A 21,501-nucleotide genomic window follows, 5' to 3' on the forward strand; every position below is an offset into this window, starting at 1 on the left:
ATTTTTTTGAAGAGTTTTAATCATAAATGGGTGCTGAATTTTGTCAGAGGCTTTTTCTGCATCTATTGAGATTATCATATGGTTTTATCTTTCAATTTGTTAATATAGTGTATCACATTGATTTGCATATATTGAAGAATCCTTGCTTTCCTGTAATCAAATCAACAACTTGACCATGGTGTTTGAGCTTTTAGATATGTTGCTGAATTCTGTTTGCTAAAATTTTGTTGAGGATTTTTGCATCTATGTTCATCAGTAATATTGGCCTGTAGTTTTCTTTTTTGTTGTGGTCTTTGTCTGGTTTTGGTATCAGGGTGATGGTGGCCTTGTCAAATGAGTTTGGAAGTGTTTCTTCCTCTGTAATTTTTTGAAAGAGTTTTAGAAGGATAGGTGATTAGCTCTTCTGTAAATGTTTGATAGAATTCTCCTGTGAAGCCATCTGGTCCTGGGCTTTTGTTTTTTGGTAGATTTTTGATCACAGGTTCAATTTCAGTGCCTGTAATTGGGTTGTTCACAATTTCTATTTCTTCCTGGTTCAGTCTTGGAAGATTGAACTTTTCTAAGAATCTGTCCATTTCTTCCAGGTTATCCGTTTTATTGCCATATACTAATAGTCTTTATAATCCTTTGTATTTCTGCATTGTCTTTTGTAACCTCTCCTTTTTCATTTCTAATTTTGTTGATTTGATTCTTCTCTCTATTTTTCTTGATGAGTCTGGCTGAGGCTTATCAATTTTGTTTATTTTCTCAAAGAAACGGCTTTTAGTTTTATTAATCTTTACTATTGTTTCTTTCATTTCTTTTTCATTTATTTCTGCTTGGATCTTTATGATTTCTTTCTTTCTACTAATTTTGGGGGTTTTTTGTTGTTATTGTTCTTTTTCCAGTTGGTTTAGGTGTAAAGTTAGGTTGTCTGTTTGATATTTTTCTTTTTTCTTGAGGTAGGATTGTATTGCTATAAACTTCCCTCTTAGAACTGCTTTCACTGTATCCCATAGGTTTTGAGTTGTCGTGTTTTCATTTTTACTTGTTTCTAGAAATTTTTTTATTTCCCTTTTGATTTCTTCAGTAACCTGTTGGTTATTTAGAAACGTATTGTTCCCTATGTGTTTGTGTTTCTTACAGTTTTAGTCTCGGCGCTGTGGTCAGAGAAGGTGCTTAATATTATTTTAATTATCTTAAATTTACTAAGGTTTGATTTGTGACCCAAGATGTGGGTAGACCTATCCTGGAGAATGTTCTGTGTGCACTTGAGAAGAAGGTGTATTCTTCTGCATTTGGACGGAATGTCCTGAAGATATCAGTGAGATCCATCTCATCTAATGTATCATTTAAGACTTGTGTTTCCTTATTAATTTTCTGTTTTGATAATCTGTCCATTGGTGTGAATGGGGTATTAAAGTCTCCTACTATTATTATGTTACTGTCAATTTCTCCTTTTATGTCTGTTAGTGTTTGTCTTAAGTATTGAGGTGCTCCTATGTTGGGTGCATAGATATTTATAATTGTTATGTCTTTCTCTTGGATTTATCCTTTGATCATTATGTAGCGTCCTTCCTTATCTCTTGTAATCTTCTTTATTTTAAGGTCTATTTTGTCTGATATTAGGATTGCTACTCCAGCTTTCTTTTGCTTCCTTGCAAAATGTATTTGCATGGAATATATTTTTGCATCCTCTCATTTTCAATCTATATGTGTCTTTAGGTCTGAAATGGGTTTCTTTTGGACAGCATATCTATGGGTCTTGTTTTTTTATCCATTCAGCCAGTCTATGTCTTTTGGTTGGGGCATTTATGCCTTTTACATTTAAAGTAAATATTGATACATATGTTTCTATTGCCATTTTCTTAATTGTTTGAGGTTGATTTTGTAGATCTTTTTTCTTGTATTTCATGACTACGTAAGTCCGGTTAACATTGTTGTAAAGCTGGTTTGGTGGTACTGAATTCTCTTAACTTTTGCTTGTTCAAAAAGCTTTTTATTTCTCCATCAATTTTGAATGAGATCCTTGCTGGGTACTGTAATCTTGATTGTAGATTTTTCCCTTTCAATACTTTAAATATATCCTGCCATTCCTTTCTGGCCTGTAGAGTTTCTGCTGAAAGATTAGCTGTTAATTGTATGGGGTTGCCTTGTATGTTACTTGTTGCTTCTCCTTTGCTGCATTTAATATTCTTTCTTTGTGTTTAGTCTTTGTTAGTTTGATTAGTATGTATCTCAGCATGTTTCTCCTGGGTTCTTCTGTATGGGACTCTTTGTGCCTCTTGGACTTGATTGACTATTTCCTTTTCCATTTTGGGGAAATTTTCAACTATAATCTCTTCAAAAATTTTCTCATGCCCTTTCTTTTTCTCTACTTCTGAGACCCCTGTAATTCAAAGGTTGGTGCATTTGATATTGTCCCAGAAGTCTCTGAAACTATCCTCCGTTCTTTTCATTCTTTTTACTTCATTCTGCTCTTCAGAAGTTATTTTCACCATTTTATCTTCCAGCTCACTGATTCATTCTTCTGCTTCAGATGTTCTGCTATTGATTTCTTCTAGAGTATTTTTAATTTCAGTAATTGTGTTGTTTATCTCTTTCTGTTTATTCTTTATTTCTTCTAGGTCTTTGTTAATTGATTCTTACATTTTCACCATTTTGTTTTCAAGGTTTTTGATCATCTTTACTATCATTATTCTGAATTCTTTTTCAGGTAGTTTGCCTATTTCCTCTTCATTTATTTGGACTTCTGTGTTTCTAGTTTGTTCCTTTGTTTGTGTAGTATTTCTCTGCCTTTTCATTATTTTATTTTAACTTACTGTGCTTGAGGTCTCCTTTTCCCAGGCTTCAAGGTTGAATTCTTTCTTCCTTTCGGTTTCTGCCCTCCTAAGGTTGGTCCAGTCATTTGTGTAAGCTTTGTATAGGGTGAGATTTGTACTGAGTTTTTGTTTATTTGTTTGTTTTTCCTCTCATGGGCAAGGCCAGTGAGGTGGTAATCCTGTCTGCTGATGATTGGGTTTGTATTTTTTTGTATTGTTTTGTTTGTTGTTTAGATGAGGCATCCTGCACAGGATGCTACTGGTGGTTGGGTGATGCCAGGTCTTGTATTCAAGTGATTTCCTTTGTGTGAGTTCTCACTATTTGATACTCCCTAGGGTTAGTTCTGGAGAAGGCAATGGCAACCCACTCCAGTACTCTTGCCTGGAAAATCCCATGGATGGAGGAGCCTGAAGTCCATGGGGTCGCTAAGAGTCGGGCACGACTGAGCGACTTCACTTTCACTTTTCACTTTCATGCATTGGAGAAGGAAATGGCAACCTAGTCCAGTATTTTTGCCTGGAGAATCCCAAGGACGGCGGAGCCTAGTGGGCTGCTGTCTATGGGGTCGCACAGAGTTGGACACGACTGAAGCGACTTAGCAGCAGCAGCAGCAGCAGGGTTAGTTCTCTGGTTGTCTAGGCTTTTAGAGTCAGTGCTCCCATTCCAAAGGCTCAGGGCTTGATCTCTAGTCAGGAACGAACATTCCACAAGTAGTTTGTTATGGCATTAAGTGAGATTAAAACAAATATCCAAAAATGAGAAACCGAAGATGAACCCCAGACAAATGGCAGTTACAAAATCAGGCAAAGAATATACACATACACCCACAAGCAAAGTGAAAACGGTCCAACAAAAATAAAGTACAGTAGATTGACCCAGCAAACAAGGTAAATCAAAAATTATATTTACCAGTTAAGAACAAAACTAACTAAAGCACAAACTGGAAAACAAAACTAAAGCAAGGTGTCAAGTGGGGAATAAAGCAATGAAAAAAAACTAACAAATATGTTGAGAGGAAAGGAAAGAAAGAATAGATATGCAGAGTTAAATAGAGGTAGATGAAGACAATTTATATACAGTAAAGATTACCGCAAGGGGAAAAGAACAGTAGGAAAGGCAAACAAAGGCGCCCTCAGCCTTTGGATCATTCCAGGGTTCCTTCCTGATTTTATCCTTTGAAACGCATTATAGTTGTGCTAGTCACCTCCCAGTCCTTCTTTCCTGCTTGTCCCCTCAGTCACCTTTAGAAGTCTTTCTGAGCCCTTACACTTTTGTTGACCTCATCCCCTGCTGGGTCTTTAGGGTCCCTACCAGGGTTCAGTCCCCATTGCTACTTTTTCCAACTCTCCCTGGGCTCTAGCCTGCCTTCCCTCATCCCCCCTTCTCTCTCCTCTCCCTTAGCACGGTGGGATGCTTATTCCATACTGCCGCCTTCAATTATGGAGAGGATGTGAGTAATATTTAGAATCTCAGCAGCACTGCGAGGGGAGGGGGGAGGGACATGGGTATAGACCAGTTCTCTAAATCCTGAGATGCAAAACTTTTAGAGTGGGTAGAAGAAATTCCAATTGTACAGCAGCAACTTTTAAAAATATATTTATTTGTTTTTATTTATTTTGACTGTGCCCGTTCTTCGTTGCTGTGTTGCAGACGTTCTGTAGTTGTGGCAAGGGGTGGGGGCTACTTGTGCACAGGCTTCTCATTGCGGTGGCTTCTCTTGTAGAGCACAGGCTCTACAGGGCAGGCTCAATAGCTTTGGAGCAGGGGCTTAATTGCCCCAAGAAGTACGGAATCTTCCCAAACCAGGGATTGAACCTGTGTCCGCTACATTGGCAGGGAGATTCTTAACCACTGGATCACCAGGAAAGTCCACACAGCAGCAATTTAAAAAATCATTCTCCCAACTTGCAGAGCTGCCAAGTCTGTTTTTATAAAATGCTGGTAACAATAGCCATGGTGTTGCAGGGAGATGAAAGGAAATTGTGAATATGCCAGATAAAGGGTCAATATTGCAATACCTGAGGGTGAATCTTGATCCATGGTTTCTAGGAAACCATGCTCCATGGTTTCCTGGCTGCAAGTTGCTGGGCATGTGCCTGCTCCTCACCTCTCTGGCCACACTTCCCTTGTCCTTCCTCTCACAAAGGTCCTGTCACACTGGCCTGCTTTCTGTTTTCTTGAGACTCCAAGTTCTTTTCTGCCTCTTAGCCTTTGTGTTTGGTGAGTCCTCTGGGCTTTTTGCTGCAGTCTACCTGACTGGCACCTATCCTTCGAGTCTCAGGCTGAATATCTCTACCCTGAAAGGCCTTCTACTAAAAAAAAAAAAAAAAAAGAAAGGCCTTTTTCTTTTTTTATTCCTCTGAGAGGCCTTCTTGAACCCCAGCCTAAAGCAGTCACCCACCTCAGTCTCTCACCCAGCACCTTATACTTCATAGCTTTTATCTCTTATGTTTCTGAAAGTGCCATGTGAGCTCTAAAGTGTATGAAGGAGAGGAATAACAATCAATTTCAGAGAGGTGGTTTGTGCGTGCTAAGTCGCCTCAGTCTTGTCCAACTCTTTGCGACCCTATGGACTGGCTCCTCTGTCCATGGATTTTCCAGGCAAGAATATTGGAGTGGGTTGCCATTTCCTTCTCCAGGGGATCTTCCCAAGCCAGGGATTGAACACACATCTGTTAGTCTCTTCACTGGCAGAATGGCAGGCAGGTTCTTTACCATTAGCTCCAGAGAGGCGGTATAGCAAGGTAGTTAGGAGCACCACCTCTGGACCCAGACTGCCTGGGCTTTAACCTCAACTCCTTAACCTGAATTCTTCTTTTTTTCTTGAACTTTTCTGTGCCTCAGTTTCCTCATCTGTAAAATGAGGATAATAATATAAATGTTACCTTATAGTTTATTTGTGAGGATTAAATAAGCTCACGTATCTTAAATACTTAGAAAAACATTTGGCACATTGTAAGTACTCTATTGCTGTTAGTTACTACTGCTGTGATTGTGTATTCTGGGTGACTAATGTCATGTATTTTTCCTGTTTGGTGGTGCAGAGTCCATCCAGCTTGCCAAAGACCTGGTCTAAAAACGACCAGCTACGCTAATGCCCAGTAATGCTTATTAACAGATTAAAAAAACAACATGAGTTCCATTGCCTGGGTTAGTCCTGCTAACTTCTAGATGGGTTACCCTTCTAGGCCTCTCTTTCCTCATCTGTAAGGAGATGATGATGATAGTAACTATATCACAGGGTTATTGTGAGCATTAAATAAGTTAATACAGTTGTATAAACAGCGCCTATCTCCTGATCAGATGCTCAATAAATATTGACCGTTACTGTCCTCTCTCTGCCTCTCATTTCTGAGGCCCAACACCTTGTTTGAGAGTGTTTTACTTTATAATAATTAGAAACTAATCTCCTAAGAATATGAAAATATCACACTTTGTTAGTCCATACTCTGTAAATGTTTAATCAGCCATGATGGGGACTGGCTCATTTGACTTATTTTGCTTAGAGAATTTTTAAATTTTAAGTGTGATTGTTCCAGTTCACTAATGTCTTTACTCATTGAACCTCTAGACTGTCAATTTACTGAGCAAATGGACAGTGTCCTCTTGTGTTCACTGCTGTGAGCACAGTGCTGACTTTGAAACCAAAGGATGCCTGAGTGTGTATCCCAGCCTTGCTGCTCCAGATGTGGGACCTTGGCCCTGTGTTCTCATCTGTAAAACAGGGCTGATAACAGCGCCTTCTTCCCTGGGTTGTTGTGGGCTCTCGAGTCTTTCATATAAGACACTTAGAGACTTACTCTTTTCATTGAGGCCTTCTCCCCTTCCTCTGTCCTCTTAATTTCCTTCCCTGCTTAGTTTTTCTCTAATGCTCCCATCATCACCTGATATCTATTTTACATATCTGTTCTGTTCATTTCCTGTGTCTACCATCCCATCACCACTAGAATGTGAGCTGCAGGAGGACAGGGATTTGTCTACATTCCTCACTGTTCTATGCCCTATCACAGTATTTGCCCAAGCATTACTGAAGTGGATAAGCATTAGCTGCTGGTAGATGACCCTAGAAGCTCAATGGACATGTTGAAAGTAACGGACTGAATGTGTGACTGAGGGATGTGGGACCTACTGGGGCAGGTGCTTCTGATTTGGGCCTTTTCCCTGCAGGTATCACTCGAGAAGGTGCTTGGCATCACAGCCCAGAACAGCAGTGGCCTAACCTGTGACCCCAGCACAGGCCACGTGGCCTACCTGGCAGGGTGAGTGCGTCGGTGGCCTCGGCCTCTAATCCCTGATCCTGAATTCAGAGCCTCAAGTCTTCGATGAACCTCTCAGGGCCTCGGCTGTTCCCTCTGTAGACTGCAGATAATGCTGCCTGCCTCTGAAGGCTGTGGGAAGGATTCCACGGGCCCCTTTATGTCTAGAATGGTACCACCACGTGTGCGTGCTAAGAAAGCCTTATTGTGACTGCAGGCGAGAGGTAGCAGGGATTCTGGGAAACACAGGAGGTTAAGATCAAAGCCACGGTTGGTGTCAGGCAGTTAGTGTCCTAGCTCCACCACACATGCCCCTGTCCTAGCCTCTGCTTTGGTAAAACAGAACTAGTGATACCCTCCTCCTGGTAGTTAGAGAGGACTGAAGGTCATCTGCAACCATTTATCCCACAAATACTGGTCTAACCTGCACTGTTCTAGGCACCGAAGGGACCCCTCACCCCCGCAGGGCAGGGCAAGGCCATAGTAATTCCTGATGAACAGCATCTATTACTGAGTCTTTGGGAAGAAGCCGGAATACAGGACAAGGGGGGCTGTTGAATCTGACGGGTGTGGATTCACATCCCTACTCATTCCCTGATATGCTGGGGAGCCCTGGGCAAAGAACTGCTCTCTCTGGGCTTCAGTTTCATCGTCTATGAAAAGCAGCTAGACTGCTGACCTCACCTGGCGGTTGTGAGGAATTAAAGATGTTGTACACAGTAAGTCTTTCGTGGTTTCCCTGGTGGCTCACTGGTAAAGAACCTGCTTGCCAATGCAGGAGACGCAGATTCAGTACCTGGGTGGGAAAGATCCCTTGGAGAAGGAAATGGTAACCCACCCCAATATTCTTGCCTGGAAAATCCCATGGCAAAGGAGGCAGGCGGGCTACAGTCCACAGGGTCACAAAGAGTTGGACTCGACTTAATGAATGAACAATAGTAAATCTTTCTTAGACCAGAGCCTGACAGTACAGTTACTACAGAGGGAGTGTTCGCTTCTTTTTAAGAACTTGTTGATATTAGTAATAATGTTAAGTGCCCTAGAATTCTCAGCATAGATAATGGGGGAGGAGGGGACTAAAGAGAGAAGCATCTGAACAGAAAGAGCCTTTTCTATCAGTTCAGTTCAGTTGCTCAGTCGTGTCCGACTCTTTGCAACCCCATGGACTGCAGCACGCCAGGCTTCCCTGTCCATCACCAGTTCCTAGAGATTACTCAAACTCATGTCCATTGAGTTGGTGATGCCATCCAACCATCTCATCCTCTGTTGTCCCCTTCTCCTCTCGCCTTCAATCCTTCCCAGCATCAGGGTCTTTTCAAATGAGTCAGCTCTTCGCATCAGGTGGCCAAAGTATTGGAGTTTCAGCTTCAGCATCAGTCCTTCCAATGAACATTCAGGGCTGATTTCCTTTAGAATGGAGTGGTTGGATCTCTTTGCAGTCCAAGGGACTCTCAAGAGTCTTCTCCAACACAACAGATCAAAAGCATCAATTCTTCAGCCCTCATCTTTCTTTATAGTCCAACTCTCATATAGCCTTGTCTATATGTGGGCTCTTACGTTGAGAGTGCAGTCATCCCTGGACCCCAATACTCCCCTCAGTTTGGGCACATTTTCCTCTTTCTCCCCAGCTGTGTGGTGGTGATTTTGAACCCCAAGGAGAACAAGCAGCAGCACATTCTTAATACTGCCAGGTAAGCTGGGGCCTGGGCAAAGGGTAAGGGTGGGATCAAGGTCCTGACACACCCCTCCTTCCCCACACTGCCTGGAGATGCTTGTAGGTGACTCATTCATTCACTCACTTGGTTCACTGACACTCAATTCAGATTCAGGTCTGCTCTGTGCTAGGCACTGTTCCAGGTGTTGGGAACACAGCCATGAACAAAGGAGATAAGAAGCTGCTCTCCATAGAGCTGATAGCTTGTGGGGGAGACAGACTAAAAGAGCTGACAAGTTACTAGCCAACCATCAGACCTTGACTGTGGCTATGGAGGAAATAATGAGGATGTGTTCGGGCAGGTTGGAAGTCAGAGGACCCTTATCAGAGTCTTATCAGAGCCCTCCCAGGGCTGAGACCAGGAGAAAGTGAGGAGGTGACTCATGTGAAGGTGTGGGGAGAGCATTGTAGGCAGAGGGGACGGCAAGAGCAAAGTCATTTTTGAATCTCAGGTTGAATAGTTAAGAATCTCAAGCTGTTTGAGGAGCAGTCAGGGTTTCATGGGTGAGGCTGGAGCCCCAGAAGTCAGATCACCTTGGGGAGTGGTTGACTATCATGCTGATTGCAAAGAGAAGCCACTAGAGGGCGTTTGTAGGCTGAGGGCTTAGCCACCCCAGCCCTGTAGCATGCTATCTATTTCCCTTCCCCACTTTCCTTTTTCCCACAGAATGTACTCCTTTTTGATATACTTTGTAGTTTCCTCAGTGATGATATTTACTGTCTCTCTCTACAAGATGAGCTGTCTTGGGGCAGGGACTTTCTCTTAGTTAATTTCTGTGTCCCTATACCCTAGGTCAGTATCTAGGATATTGACAGCACTTCTTGCTTCCTGAATGAATGAATGTACTTTGGGTTTTAGAAAGATCCCTTCAGCTGCCACTTTACTGGGGAAGACTCTTGGCCCTGAGCAGGCCCAAATTGGTACCTGGGGTCCCATTGATCACTGTGTCATCCTTGGGCTTTGGTCCCCACTGAGTTGTGACATTAGGGAGGCACTCCACTGCAACTTTTTTTTTTTTTTTTTTGGCTTGTGGGATCTTAGTTCCCTGACCAGAAATTGAACCTGAGACCTTGGCAGTGAGAGCTCAGAGTCCTAACCACTAGACCACCAGTCCTTCCCCTCATTGCAACTTTTTATTCTACAAATACTATACAGATAGCTCAAGCTTAGCTCCTTTGGCCCAGCTCTCCAGGTGGACAGGGAAGATATGGGTTTTCTTCTTCCTGTATAATCCCTAAGGCAGGGTCTCTGAGATATGATTTGGCAGATACAGCTTCTCTCTTAGAAGGGGCTTCTTGGACCCTTAGCTCTGACTGTGGGTTCTGTCACTGGTGATGAGTGCAGAGGTGGGTCCCCATCCAAGCGTGTTTATTCACTATGTGATCTCAAATGAAGTACTTCTTGTATGTATGTCTTAAATATCAGACTTACTCGACAACCTTCAAAGTTTTCTACACAAAAATCCAGATGCTCTCTCATTTTGGAAAAGTGAGAGGTTCACATCTCTGGGGCCCATATTCTCCATGGCAGGAATGGGCTGGAGTTTGGTGACATTTGTCAGAGTCTCCGTTGGCCAATTCTTCTCATCCTCCCAGTTGCCTCTCCAGTGCCCACAGGTGATAGAGTAGGTCACCTTGATCTGAAGCAGATAGCCAAAAAGAGTCCACTCTAAGTCACTAGTGGGTCTGTCTTAGGAGGCAGTGTGGGCAGAGTGGAAGTTTTCATCCTGGCTGCATTTCAGAGTCACCTGATCCCAGGCCTCACCCTCAGTGAAAGCTGAATCAGTTAGTCTAGAGTAAGGTGTAAGCACTGGCAATTTTTAGACTTTTTACATTGAAATAATTTCAGACTACAAGAATAGTACAAAGAGCATCTGTATACCTTTCACCCATATTTCCCAGATGCTAACATTTTACCAACGTTTGCTTTATCATTCTCTGTCTCTGGGAATTTTTTGCTGGTCAAGTGGTTAGGACTCCATGCTTTCACTGCCAAGGACCCAGGTTCAGTGCCTGGTTGGGGAACTACAATCCCATGAGCTGTGCAGTATCCACTCCATCAGGGCTTGAGGTTTAGGGGAGGAAGGGGCCTTTGCTTTTACAAAACCTCATTTCTCTGTGCACTGCCCCTGCTTCTCCTGGCTGCAGGACAAGGCTAGGAACGCACTGGGTGCTGTGCTGGGCCAGCTCACAGCACTGGCAACAGGGAACTGTGTTTGCTCACCTCTCCTGGCCTCTTGGGAACGAGGGGTACGCCGAGTACTGTGAGCACAGCCAGGCTGGGGTCTGCCTGCCCACCCTCAGTACCAGTGATCAACCCCTTTCCTTGTCCCCAGGAAGTCTCTGAGCGCTCTGGCCTTCTCCCCTGATGGAAAGTACATAGTGACGGGAGAGGTGAGTGGTGATCATGGTGGGATGGGTGGGGAGGGGTCTTGGGGCCATTCCTCTGGCCCCAGCAGACCTGAGAAATCCCTGGAATAGCTCCTTCCTGGACCAGGAAAGCCCCATGGCAGATGCGGCAAGGGGCGGGGGGGATGGCTTTCAGGCACACCCTGGGGCAGTACCAGCTTCAGCCCTGACAGCCCCTCCAGCTTCACCTGGTGCAGAACCCAGCAGCAGTAAATGGCACCATCTTCCCCAGAATGGACACAGACCTGCTGTACGGATCTGGGACGTGGAAGAGAAGAGTCAGGTGGCGGAAATGCTGGGCCACAAGTATGGCGTGGCCTGCGTGGCCTTCTCCCCCAACATGAAGCACATTGTGTCCATGGGCTACCAGCACGACATGGTGCTCAACGTCTGGGACTGGAAGGTAAGAGCTGGTGCGTGGGTGGCAGACAGCCCGCCGCCAGAACACCCTGAGTCTCAGGCATGGGGAGAACTAAATGAGATAACTTGGTAAAGCGTTTATCCAACACACTTTTTGTTTGTTTAATAATTTTTACTTTTGACTGGGTCTTTGTTGTGCAGGCATTTCCCTAGTTGCAGCACTTGCGCTTCTCATTGTGGTGGTTTCTCTTGTTGCAGAGCATGGGGTTCTAGGGTGTGCGGTCTTCAGAAGTTATGGCTCATGACTCTAGAGCACAGGCTCAATAGTTTTGGTGCATGGGCTTAGTTGCTCTGCGGCATGTGGGATCTTCCCGGACCAGGGATTGAACCCGTGTCTCCTGCATTGGCAGACGGATCCTTTGCCACTGAGCCACCAGAGAAGCCCTATCCAGCAAATGTTTCTTGAACACCTACTGCATGCCAGTCCCTATTTTAGGCATTTGTTGTAGGGCAGGTGATAAGCTCTCAACTAGTGGAACGTATCATTTGTTTTATACTGACCAGCTGTGACCTTGAGCAAGTGACCTAACCTTTCTGTGAGTCTGTTTCCTCATCTGTAACATGGATGTTATAGTATCTACTTTGTTGAGTTGGGAGAACGCAGGGTTATGCATTGGAAAGCTGGGCTTGGGAACGGCTGGGGGAGGACTTAAAGTTGGCAGAAGTGGGTGTCAGTCCTGGCTCTGTTCATCACCTGCTCTGTGACCTTGAGCATGTGACTGTCCTGCCTGAGCATGACGGGGTAGGGGGAGAAGCACCTCCCTCATAGGACTTTTAAGGGGCTTCCTGAGCTGTTCTGTGAAGGGCTCAGTGGGGCCCAGAGTGAGAGCCCAATCTCCAGCAACGTGGGTTGCATTGTCCTTCGCTTCTAGCTGTGGCCATCTTCAACACCATATGTGGGCTGCAGGGCTTGGACTCCTGAGGAGAGTTCTGGAACTTCCTCTCATGTGGAAGCCCTTCCAGGCCTCAGTCTCCTCTGTGTTGGGAATGATAAGAGGGCCACATGTAGGTTTCCCCAAAAAGAAGGGCCTGAGGAAGACAACCTTGGAGCAGGCGAGGGCAGGGAGACACAGGGCTGAGAGAAGAGGCACAAAGAGTCTGGTGAGGTGGGTGCTGGGGTGACCTTCTCTTCACTGATTCTTCCAGAAAGACATCCTGGTGGCCTCCAACAAGGTATCATGCCGGGTCATTGCCCTCTCCTTCTCAGAGGACAGCAGCTATTTTGTCACTGTCGGGAACCGGCATGTGAGGTTCTGGTTCTTGGAAGTGTCCACTGAAGCAAAGGTGCGTTTTCATCCCCACTCCCTCAGCAAGGCCTAGGGGAGAACCGTCAGGGGTAGTAGGGACTCCTGGTTCTACCATGATTCGGGGGCAGTGGCTGTCTAGCCTCTCAGTGGGGTGGCCTTCTGATTCCGGAACTGCTCTCCAGATGCTGACTGACTGACAGACCTGCCGGGAAACCTCTTCTCCCCTGCTGGGCCCTGGGGCCACCCCTCATTCTGGGCCTGTGGCCTCCAGCCACTCTGTCTGGAAGCGTGCGTGTTCTGTTCTGCCTTCTCCACTTGGAGGTGTTTCTGAGAGTTCTCCCATTTAGCTGTGTCCTGTCCACTGGTCAGGAGAGCCTGTCGTGACCTGGCCGGGGACTAGGCCATCTGTTCAGGGTCTCGCTGTGCCCCACTCTCCCTCCAGGTCACAGGCACGGTGCCCCTGGTGGGGCGCTCAGGCATCCTGGGTGAGCTGCATGACAACGTCTTCTGTGGTGTGGCTTGTGGCCGGGGCCAGATGGCAGGCAGTACCTTCTGTGTGTCCTACTCGGGCCTCCTCTGCCAGTTCAACGAGAAGAGGGTGCTGGAGAAGTGGATCAACCTGAAGGTACCCCAACCCCTCTCTCCGCTATCAGTGCGGGAAACACTCTTCCCATGACACGTGTCTCCAGAGACACACAGCACTGCCCTTGCGTCATAGCTGGTCACACCACTTTGGGGTCTGATTTCTGGTTCTGCTTATTTGATTCTGGGAGAGGCTCTCTGAGCCTCGGTTTTCTCATCTGTAAAATGGGACTACTACTGTTTGCCTCACCAAGTTGATAGGGGTGTCCTATGGGATGGTATATGTAAGGCACTTAGCACATTGCCTGGCCCCTATAACGGGTCAGGGCTATAATTGCTTCCCCATCACTGTGTGATCCAGTTCACATTTGTTTTCTTTACTGGGCATTCTTGGCTGGTGGGAGGACCGCTTTTTTTTCCTTGTTTAATTTAAGGTATCATGTATTTAATACTTTTTATATTATTTTTACAATCAAAGACTATATAAAATACATAAAAATTTAGGATGCATGTGTATGTGTGGCTGAGCCCTCCACTGTTCATTTGAAACTATCACAACATTGTTAATCGGTTATACCCCAATACAAGATAAAAAGTTAAAAAAAATACATAAAATTTTAAACTAAAAAATGATGTATCAGTGAATTGCAGAACCGCTTTTCTTTAGGATCTGAGGGTTTGAGTCCAAGTTGTCTTTCCATCCTGGGATTGGGTGCCTGTTTGGCTGTTAGCAGACGCATCAAAGTTTTCCTGCTTATCCTATTCCTGCTGTTGCAGTTCTCCTTCAGACCTCAGCTTCAGGGTTAACAGCCTGGCAAGAGGCATGTAGAGAATTCTGAGCCTTTTCTGTCTTTCCTAGTTGGTTAAACATCATTTAAAAAAAATTTTTTTTTGTTTTGATTTTTAGTTTTTACAATGTTGTGTTGTTTCTGCCATACAGCATCACGAATCAGCCATAATTATACATATATCCGCTCCCTCTTGAGCCTCCCTCCCATCCCCCATCCCACCTCTCTAGGTCATCACAGAGCACCAGACTGGGCTCCCTGTGGTATATAGAGGCTCCTTTCCAGCATCCACTTTACACATATATGTTGATGCTACTTTCTCCATTCGTCCCTCCCTCCCCCACTTTTGTGTCCACAAGTCCATTCTCTATATCTCCAATCCTGCCCTGCAAATAGTTTCATCAATACCATTTTTCTAGATTCCGTATATATGCGTTAATATACGGTATTTATTTTTCTCTTTCTGGCTTACTTCACTCTGTATAACAGGTTCTAGGTTCATCCACCTCACTAGAACTGACTCAAATGTGTTCTTTTTTATGGCTGAGTAATAGTCCATTGTATATATGTACCACATCTTTATCCATTCATCTGTCGATGGACATCTAGGTTACTTCCATGTCCTGGTTATTGTAAACAGTGCTGTACTGAACATTATTTATTTTTCTCATTTGAATCCTCCTGCTAGAACTACTGAAGCTTTTAAGCAAGTCAGACGTTTTGATAGATAGATGCTTAGTCCCTGAGTAGTGGTCTTAGAGACTTCTTAGAGACTCAGAAACTGAGTCTGTAGATTTGGCATAACTACTGTAAGCTGTATCTAGAAGTTTGGCATGTCCTACCCCTTTATGTGCATGCCCTGGTTGAATGGATAGTCCTTCCTAAAAGATAGTAACTTTTTTCTGTGCTGCTTTGAAGTATATACTCTCTATGAAGTTATTTTTAAGGAATGTGGAATCAAATTTAAGCTTAAAATTCAGCACTTCTAGTGCAGGCGACCTCGGAGGTCACAATCAACTAAGGAGATATTTTCCATACACAGCTGAGTTCCTCTATAGCAATGACAACTCTGCCCCAGTTTATGCCTTTGTGTGCCTTTCTGCCACCTTTTCTTCTACAGTGAATGTACATTATATCTTGATTTTAAAAATCTTAAAATCTGCAAAAAATGGGTTTCTTTTTTTAAAAAATATTTTCTATTTTATGTTGGGGTATAGCTGATTAACAATGTCATGATAGTTTCCAGTGGACAGCAAAGGAATTCAGCCATGCATATTCATGTATCCATTCTCCCCCAAACTTCCCACCCATTCAGGCTGCCGCATGACATCGAGCAGAGTTCCCTGTGCTGCACAGTGGGTCCTTGATGGTTATGCACTTTAAATATAGCAGTGTGGACCTATCCATCCCAAATTCCCTCTCTCTACCTGTAACCTGCCTCCTGGCAACCATAAGTTCTTTTTCTAAGTCTATGAGTCTCTTTCTGTTGTGTAAGTAAGTTCAAAAAATGGGCTTCTTAAATCCGAAAACTGTAAAGCTTTACTGGAGGCCCAAGGCTGACCCGATCTGGGCCACGTGAAGCAGCAGGTCCACTTGGGTCCCCTTTGCCCCCACAGGTCTCCCTGTCTTCCTGCCTGTGTGTCAGCCAGGAGCTCATCTTCTGTGGCTGCACTGATGGGATAGTCCGCATCTTCCAAGCCCACAGCCTGCAGTACCTCACCAACCTGCCCAAGCCGCACTACCTGGGGGTGGATGTGGCCCAGGGCCTGGAGCCCAGGTACTGCCCAGCACGGGGAGGGAAAGGGGCCCACCTAGAGTCTGTCTGCCAGTATCTACCCATGCTTCCTGATCCATCTGCTTACTGGCCGCCCTGGGCTGGAAGCAGGATACAGACCCTAAGGAGGCAACAGAATCTCGTGGTGTCTGTAGTCTAATGCGTACATGCGCAGTCGCTCAGTTGTGACCCTGTGGACTGTAGCTCACCAGGCTCCTCTGTCCAAGGCATTCTCCAAGCAAGAATACTAGAGTAGGTTGCCATGCCCTCCTCCGAGGGATCTTCCCCATCCAGGGATTGAACCCGAGTCTCTTATGTCTCCTGCACTGGCAAGCAAGTTCTTTACCACCAGCACCACCTGGGAAGCCCCAAGGTGCTGGATGATGGATGAGTACATAAACATTTGAAAAATAAAAAAGATCATTTCAGATAGTCGTAAGTGCTTTGCTGAAATAAAGCAGGGACTCCAGGAGAGGGTCTTGGGATGGGGGTGTGTTGATTGGGTGGCTGGGGGAGGCCTCTCCAGTGAGATGAAGCCAGCTGTGTGGAGAGCTGGGTCCTGACAGCGAATGCAGAGGCCTTAAGGGAACAGCACACTTGGCCCAGTGTGTTATGGGGACAGCAGGAGGCCATGTCGCTGGAGCCCGATACGCCGGGTGGGGGAAGGGCAACAAGTGAGAGCACTGATGGAAGCTGCTGAGGGGCTTGGAGCCTGTCCTGACTGGTACAGGGATTTTTGATCATGTGTTGAGGCCAAGAGAGAAGGCCATGATCCTGTGCTCAGAGAGGATGGATTTTGTGCCAAGTAAAATGATGGGAGAGAAATGTTGACAGAAGTAAAAAACTCAAACACTCCCAGGGGCCAGGTGGAAGCTTCCAGTTTACAGCCTGTGTATTAGAAGCAAAGCAAAGGAAGAAGATGGAGGAGCGAGCAGTGGAGTCGGAGTGGGAGAGCTGGGTTACCACAGAGATCATCAGGGCTGGCACTGCCAGGCGGGGGGCTGCTCGGGTGTCACCAGAGGCAGCTGTCACTGCTCACAGTGGCATTGGTGGCAACTGATGACTCACGTGGCCCTGTCAGCTTCCTCTTCCACAGGAAGGCAGAGGCCACCTACCCGGATACAGTGGCGCTGACCTTTGACCCCACACACCAGTGGCTGTCCTGCGTGTACAAGGACCACAGCATCTACATCTGGGATGTCAGAGACATCAACCAAGTAGGCAAGGTGTGGTCGGAGCTCTTCCACAGCTCCTACGTCTGGAACGTGGAGGTGAGCCCCTCTCTCCCTCCCCGTACCCCTGCTCAGCCCCAGCCTGGGGACTCAGCTGAGAAAGCTCCTGCAGAGTTTGGGAAGCCCGTTCAGCCATACCTGCCAGAGATACTCCTGGACCCCAGTTTGTGTCAGGTGCTGTTCTGGGTGCTGGGGACACGTCTGAACAGGAAGCTGACATGAGTCCTCATCTGGAGCTCACATCCGGGTGGTAGAGTACACCTATAAACAAATCAGTCAAGAACATGCCGAGTACAATACCTCTCTGAAGAGAAACAAAGCCACCCAGCAGGGAAGGGGATCAAAGGTGCTATTTTAGAAAGGAGAGTGGTCAGGGAAAGCCTCTCGGAGGGTGTGACATTCTTCTAGTTGGGGACCTGCAGGAAGAGAGGGGCGAGGCTAGCCACCACTGGGGGTATGGCAGGCGCAAAGGCCCCATAGCAGGAGCGTGTGTACCTCAGGGAGCTTTCTGTCAAGGGCATTTGTGTACCTTATTGCTTTTTTTTTGTTTTTATTATTTTATTTTTGGCTGTGCTGGATCTTTGTTGCTGCGTGGACTTTTCCCTAGTTACAAAGAACAGGGGCTACTCTCTAGTTGAGGTCTGCAGGCTTCTCTTGTTGAGGAGCGTGGGCTCTAGGGCTTCAGTAGTTGCAGTTTACAGGCTGTAGAGCCCAGGCTCAATAGTTGTGGCGCATGGGCTTAATTGCTCCATGGTATGTGGGATCTTCCCAGACCAGGGATTGAACCTGAGTCTCCTGCATGGGCAGGCAGGTTCTTTACCACTGAGCCACCAGGGAAGCTTGCTTTTTTTGTTTTTTAAGTATTAAAGAAGTCTTTATTTTCTGAGAATGAATCTGTGGGACTTTTTCTCTGAGGGTATTCTAGGTACTTCTTGCAGATAAGGCAACTCTTGGAGAAAGAATTGTATCCAATTTTTTTTTTTCTTTCTGAAAATGTTTGTGCTAGATAAATGATGTTTTCAGTGGCCCAATTCAAGACTGTGAGAAATAACTTCATCCTTTTGAATAGGCATTATCCAGCTCTTTGCTTGAGTGTGTATCTGCCTTCATGGATCTGACATTTCTGTTGCTTGTACTTTTCTCACTTAAGAATATTTTTTAAAAAATAATTTTCAAAATTTATGTATAAAAACAGTCTTCTTGGGAAAAAACATGAAATATTACAGATAAAGCTAAAGTCTGTTTTGATCTTTTAATGACTTTTTACTCAAAGTCTATTTTATCTAACATTACTATAGACATGCAAAGCTCCCTTTTAGTTACTATTTGTATGGAGTATCTTTTTCTCTACCTTCACTTTCAACTTGTATGTATCTTTGAATATGTCATGTCATGAACATGTATGTATCTTTCTTATGTCTTTGATGTTTCTTAATTCTTTTATCACTACCTTCTTTTGTGTTTAATTGATTTTTTTGTATTGTTCCATTTTGATTTGCTTCTCATTTCTTCTTTTGTATATTTTAAAGTTACCTTCTTACTAGAAGATTATAAGTAACATCTTACATTTTTAACAAACTAGTTTGAAATAATAGCAATTTAGGTTCAGTAGTATACAAACACTCTGCTCTTTATGTAGTTCTGTCCCTCACCCTCTATGCTGTTATTGTCACAAATTATTCAATATCTTCATCATTGTATTTTCATCAACACTGATTTTATTTTGTTATGTATTTGTTTATTTTTGGTTGCACTGGATCTTCGTTGCTCCCTGCGGCCTTTCTCTAATTGTGGCGCGAGGGCTTCGCTTGTTGCAGAGCATGAGCTCTAGGCCCTCAGGCTCTAGAGCACAGGCTCAGTAGCTGTGGCACATGGGCTTAGTTGCCACGAGGCATGTGGAACCTTCCCAGACCAGGGATCAAACCTGTATCCCCTGCATTGCCTGGCAGATTCTTAACCACTGGACCACCAGGGTAGCCCTGCCACTTACTTTTTTTCACAAAAATCCAATAGTAGGTCATAGTGTTGTTATCAAAGTGGTTGTACTGACTTGCCCTTTGCCTTGTTCTCTGGGGACTGTAGGTGTATCCTGAGTTTGAAGATCAGAGAGCTTGTCTACCATCAGGATCTTTTCTGACTTGTTCCTCAGACAATACCATCCGCTTCTGGAACATGGACAGCAACCCTGACTCTCACTGGCAGAAGAACATCTTCAGTAATGTGAGTGGCTTCATTGTGATCTGTCTGTTAGGAGGAACAAAGGCCTACTTGAAGCTAAATGTGGGGGCAGGAAAGAGTTTTATGGAACCTGGGTGTTTGACTTCACTAGGGGCAGGAACCAGGAACCAAGGCAGGTCACTTTCTGTCTCCTCTCTCAGTTTTCTTTCTCTCCCTTTCTAAGTGGCTTGGTCTTTCCTCTTTGCTTTCCTTTGAGTCAGCTCCTACTCTCTTAAGTGTATGTAAACACAGCTACTCCAGGCAATCCAATATACTCAACAAAGAAGAAATTATTCCCCAAGTCTTGGGTTAGAACCCCCCTGGGGAGCACGTGATGGGCTGAACCAGGCAGAAGCGTCCCCTGTCTGGCAATGACTGGGGCCGGAGATGGGGTGCTGGCATGATGAGAGGCTGGGGAGAAAACACTTTGCTGGAGAAATGTTAGGTGTTGCTAGGTCAGTGAGAGAGCTTCTCTGGGGAGCTAAGGCCTAAATCATGCATTCATTGATTCTGCAGATACTACCAAGGTCAGTGCTAGGTGCTGTGTTGCGTGCTGGGGACACATCACTGACTAAGACACATTCTCCTCCTCTCAAAGCACCTCCAGTCTAGTGGAGGAGGCAGACAACGAGCCAGTAACTACACACACTATGATATAATTCCAAACATAATAAGGACCATGAAAGAAAGTTGTAAGGTACGAGTAGGATACGTGAATAGTCATCTGATTCTATCTGTGGCACTAGGGGCAGCCTCTAGAGGACGAGATAACTGAGATGGGAGGATTGGGCAGCATAAAGAGGGGAAGGGAGAGTGTTCTACACCAAGGGACGAAGGCCTTGAGATAGGAAAGAGCTTGGTGAGTTGGAAAATCCAAAAAAGGTCAGTGTTACCAGAACGAAAAAGGCCCTTAATGCAGAATATGTATAGCAAGTGCTCCTTTACTGCTACCCTCACTAGCACCTCTTCTCCCCCAACCATCTTCTCTTCTGCACCGTGATATGTGTGTTGTATTTGGTTATACACAATAGAAAAAGCCCAAACATGATGGAAAAGGTTTGATTTTCTGGCTCATAAAAATAGCCTAGGGATAACAAGTCCAGGCTGTTTTGGCAGCTTTAGGAAGCACTTAGAGACTTAAGAACCACCCATTTTGAAGGAGTGGCCCTTTGCCATTTTGAAGGCGTGGCCCTTGTCCTCATGACCCAAGATGGCTACTGGAGCACCAGTCATCACATCCAAGTTCCAGGCAGCTGGACAGTGGGAAGGAAGAAGAGTTTTCACTTGCTTTACATCTCATTGACCAGAATTTATTCACACAAGTTCATCTAGATGCAAAGGAGTGTGGGAGACATAGTAATTATTCTGAGTAATGAAGTTTCCAAGTCAGAATCAGAGCTCTGTTGCTCACCAAGACTGGGAGACTGGCTGTAAGGAGACAGTGGCAGCGGTGCTTCAGAGGTTCCCAGCGCTGCCCTCGGCCCTCTCCTCTCTGCAGACGCTGCTGAAGGTCGTGTACGTGGAGAGCGACATCCAGCACCTGCAGGACACGTCACACTTCCCAGACCGGGGGAGCGAGAATGCGATGCCCGTGGATGTGAAGGCTGGGGTTCGAGTCATGCAGGTCAGTCCTGATGGCCAACACTTGGCTTCAGGCGACCGAAGTGGAAATCTGAGGCAAGTGGGCCCTGGTGGTGTCTAGTGCACACCTCCCAGCTTGGGCTCGGGTGCTCAGGGCAGTGGGGAGGAGCCCTGGCCTTGGCACCTCCAGCTGCCTGTTGGCAAATGAGGGAGTGTGGGTAGCAGTCTGGGAGCCAGCCCGCCCTGGGAACATAAGTTGAGAAGGGGCTTCCAGAAGGGCTGGCTCCCAGTATATCAGAGTAGCCACCTAGGGACTGGGCCATGTGAACTTTGCCTGCCAAGTGGACAGGCACACTTGCATGACTCCAGGGCAGGGTGACACCTTCTTGGCCCCATGATACCCCTGCTGAACCCTCAGAGAAGATGCCAGCTGGACCTGGGAGTGCTAGGAGAGGGGTCGGAGGGTGGGACATCTGAGG

General features: G+C 45.6%; 1 protein-coding gene across 3 annotated transcripts in view; it reads left to right on the top strand.

The window, feature by feature from the left end:
• The window catches only part of WDR62 (WD repeat domain 62), a 47,168-nt gene that overhangs the window by 3,102 nt on the left and 22,565 nt on the right, over positions 1–21,501 (top strand). For 2 of the 3 annotated variants that reach the window (XM_043892123.1, XM_043892142.1), the window contains exons 2-11: positions 6,970–7,061; positions 8,687–8,749; positions 11,109–11,166; positions 11,414–11,584; positions 12,748–12,885; positions 13,291–13,473; positions 15,835–15,995; positions 17,074–17,263; positions 19,307–19,444; positions 20,940–21,118. In XM_043892123.1, the coding sequence (XP_043748058.1) occupies positions 6,970–7,061; positions 8,687–8,749; positions 11,109–11,166; positions 11,414–11,584; positions 12,748–12,885; positions 13,291–13,473; positions 15,835–15,995; positions 17,074–17,263; positions 19,307–19,444; positions 20,940–21,118 (1,373 nt within the window). The remainder of the gene's footprint in view (positions 1–6,969; positions 7,062–8,686; positions 8,750–11,108; positions 11,167–11,413; positions 11,585–12,747; positions 12,886–13,290; positions 13,474–15,834; positions 15,996–17,073; positions 17,264–19,306; positions 19,445–20,939; positions 21,119–21,501) is intronic. The other variant, XM_043892133.1, reaches the window with a different exon arrangement.

The sequence above is a fragment of the Cervus elaphus genome, chromosome 4 (assembly GCF_910594005.1).
Source record: "Cervus elaphus chromosome 4, mCerEla1.1, whole genome shotgun sequence".
Taxonomy (NCBI): domain Eukaryota; kingdom Metazoa; phylum Chordata; class Mammalia; order Artiodactyla; family Cervidae; genus Cervus; species Cervus elaphus.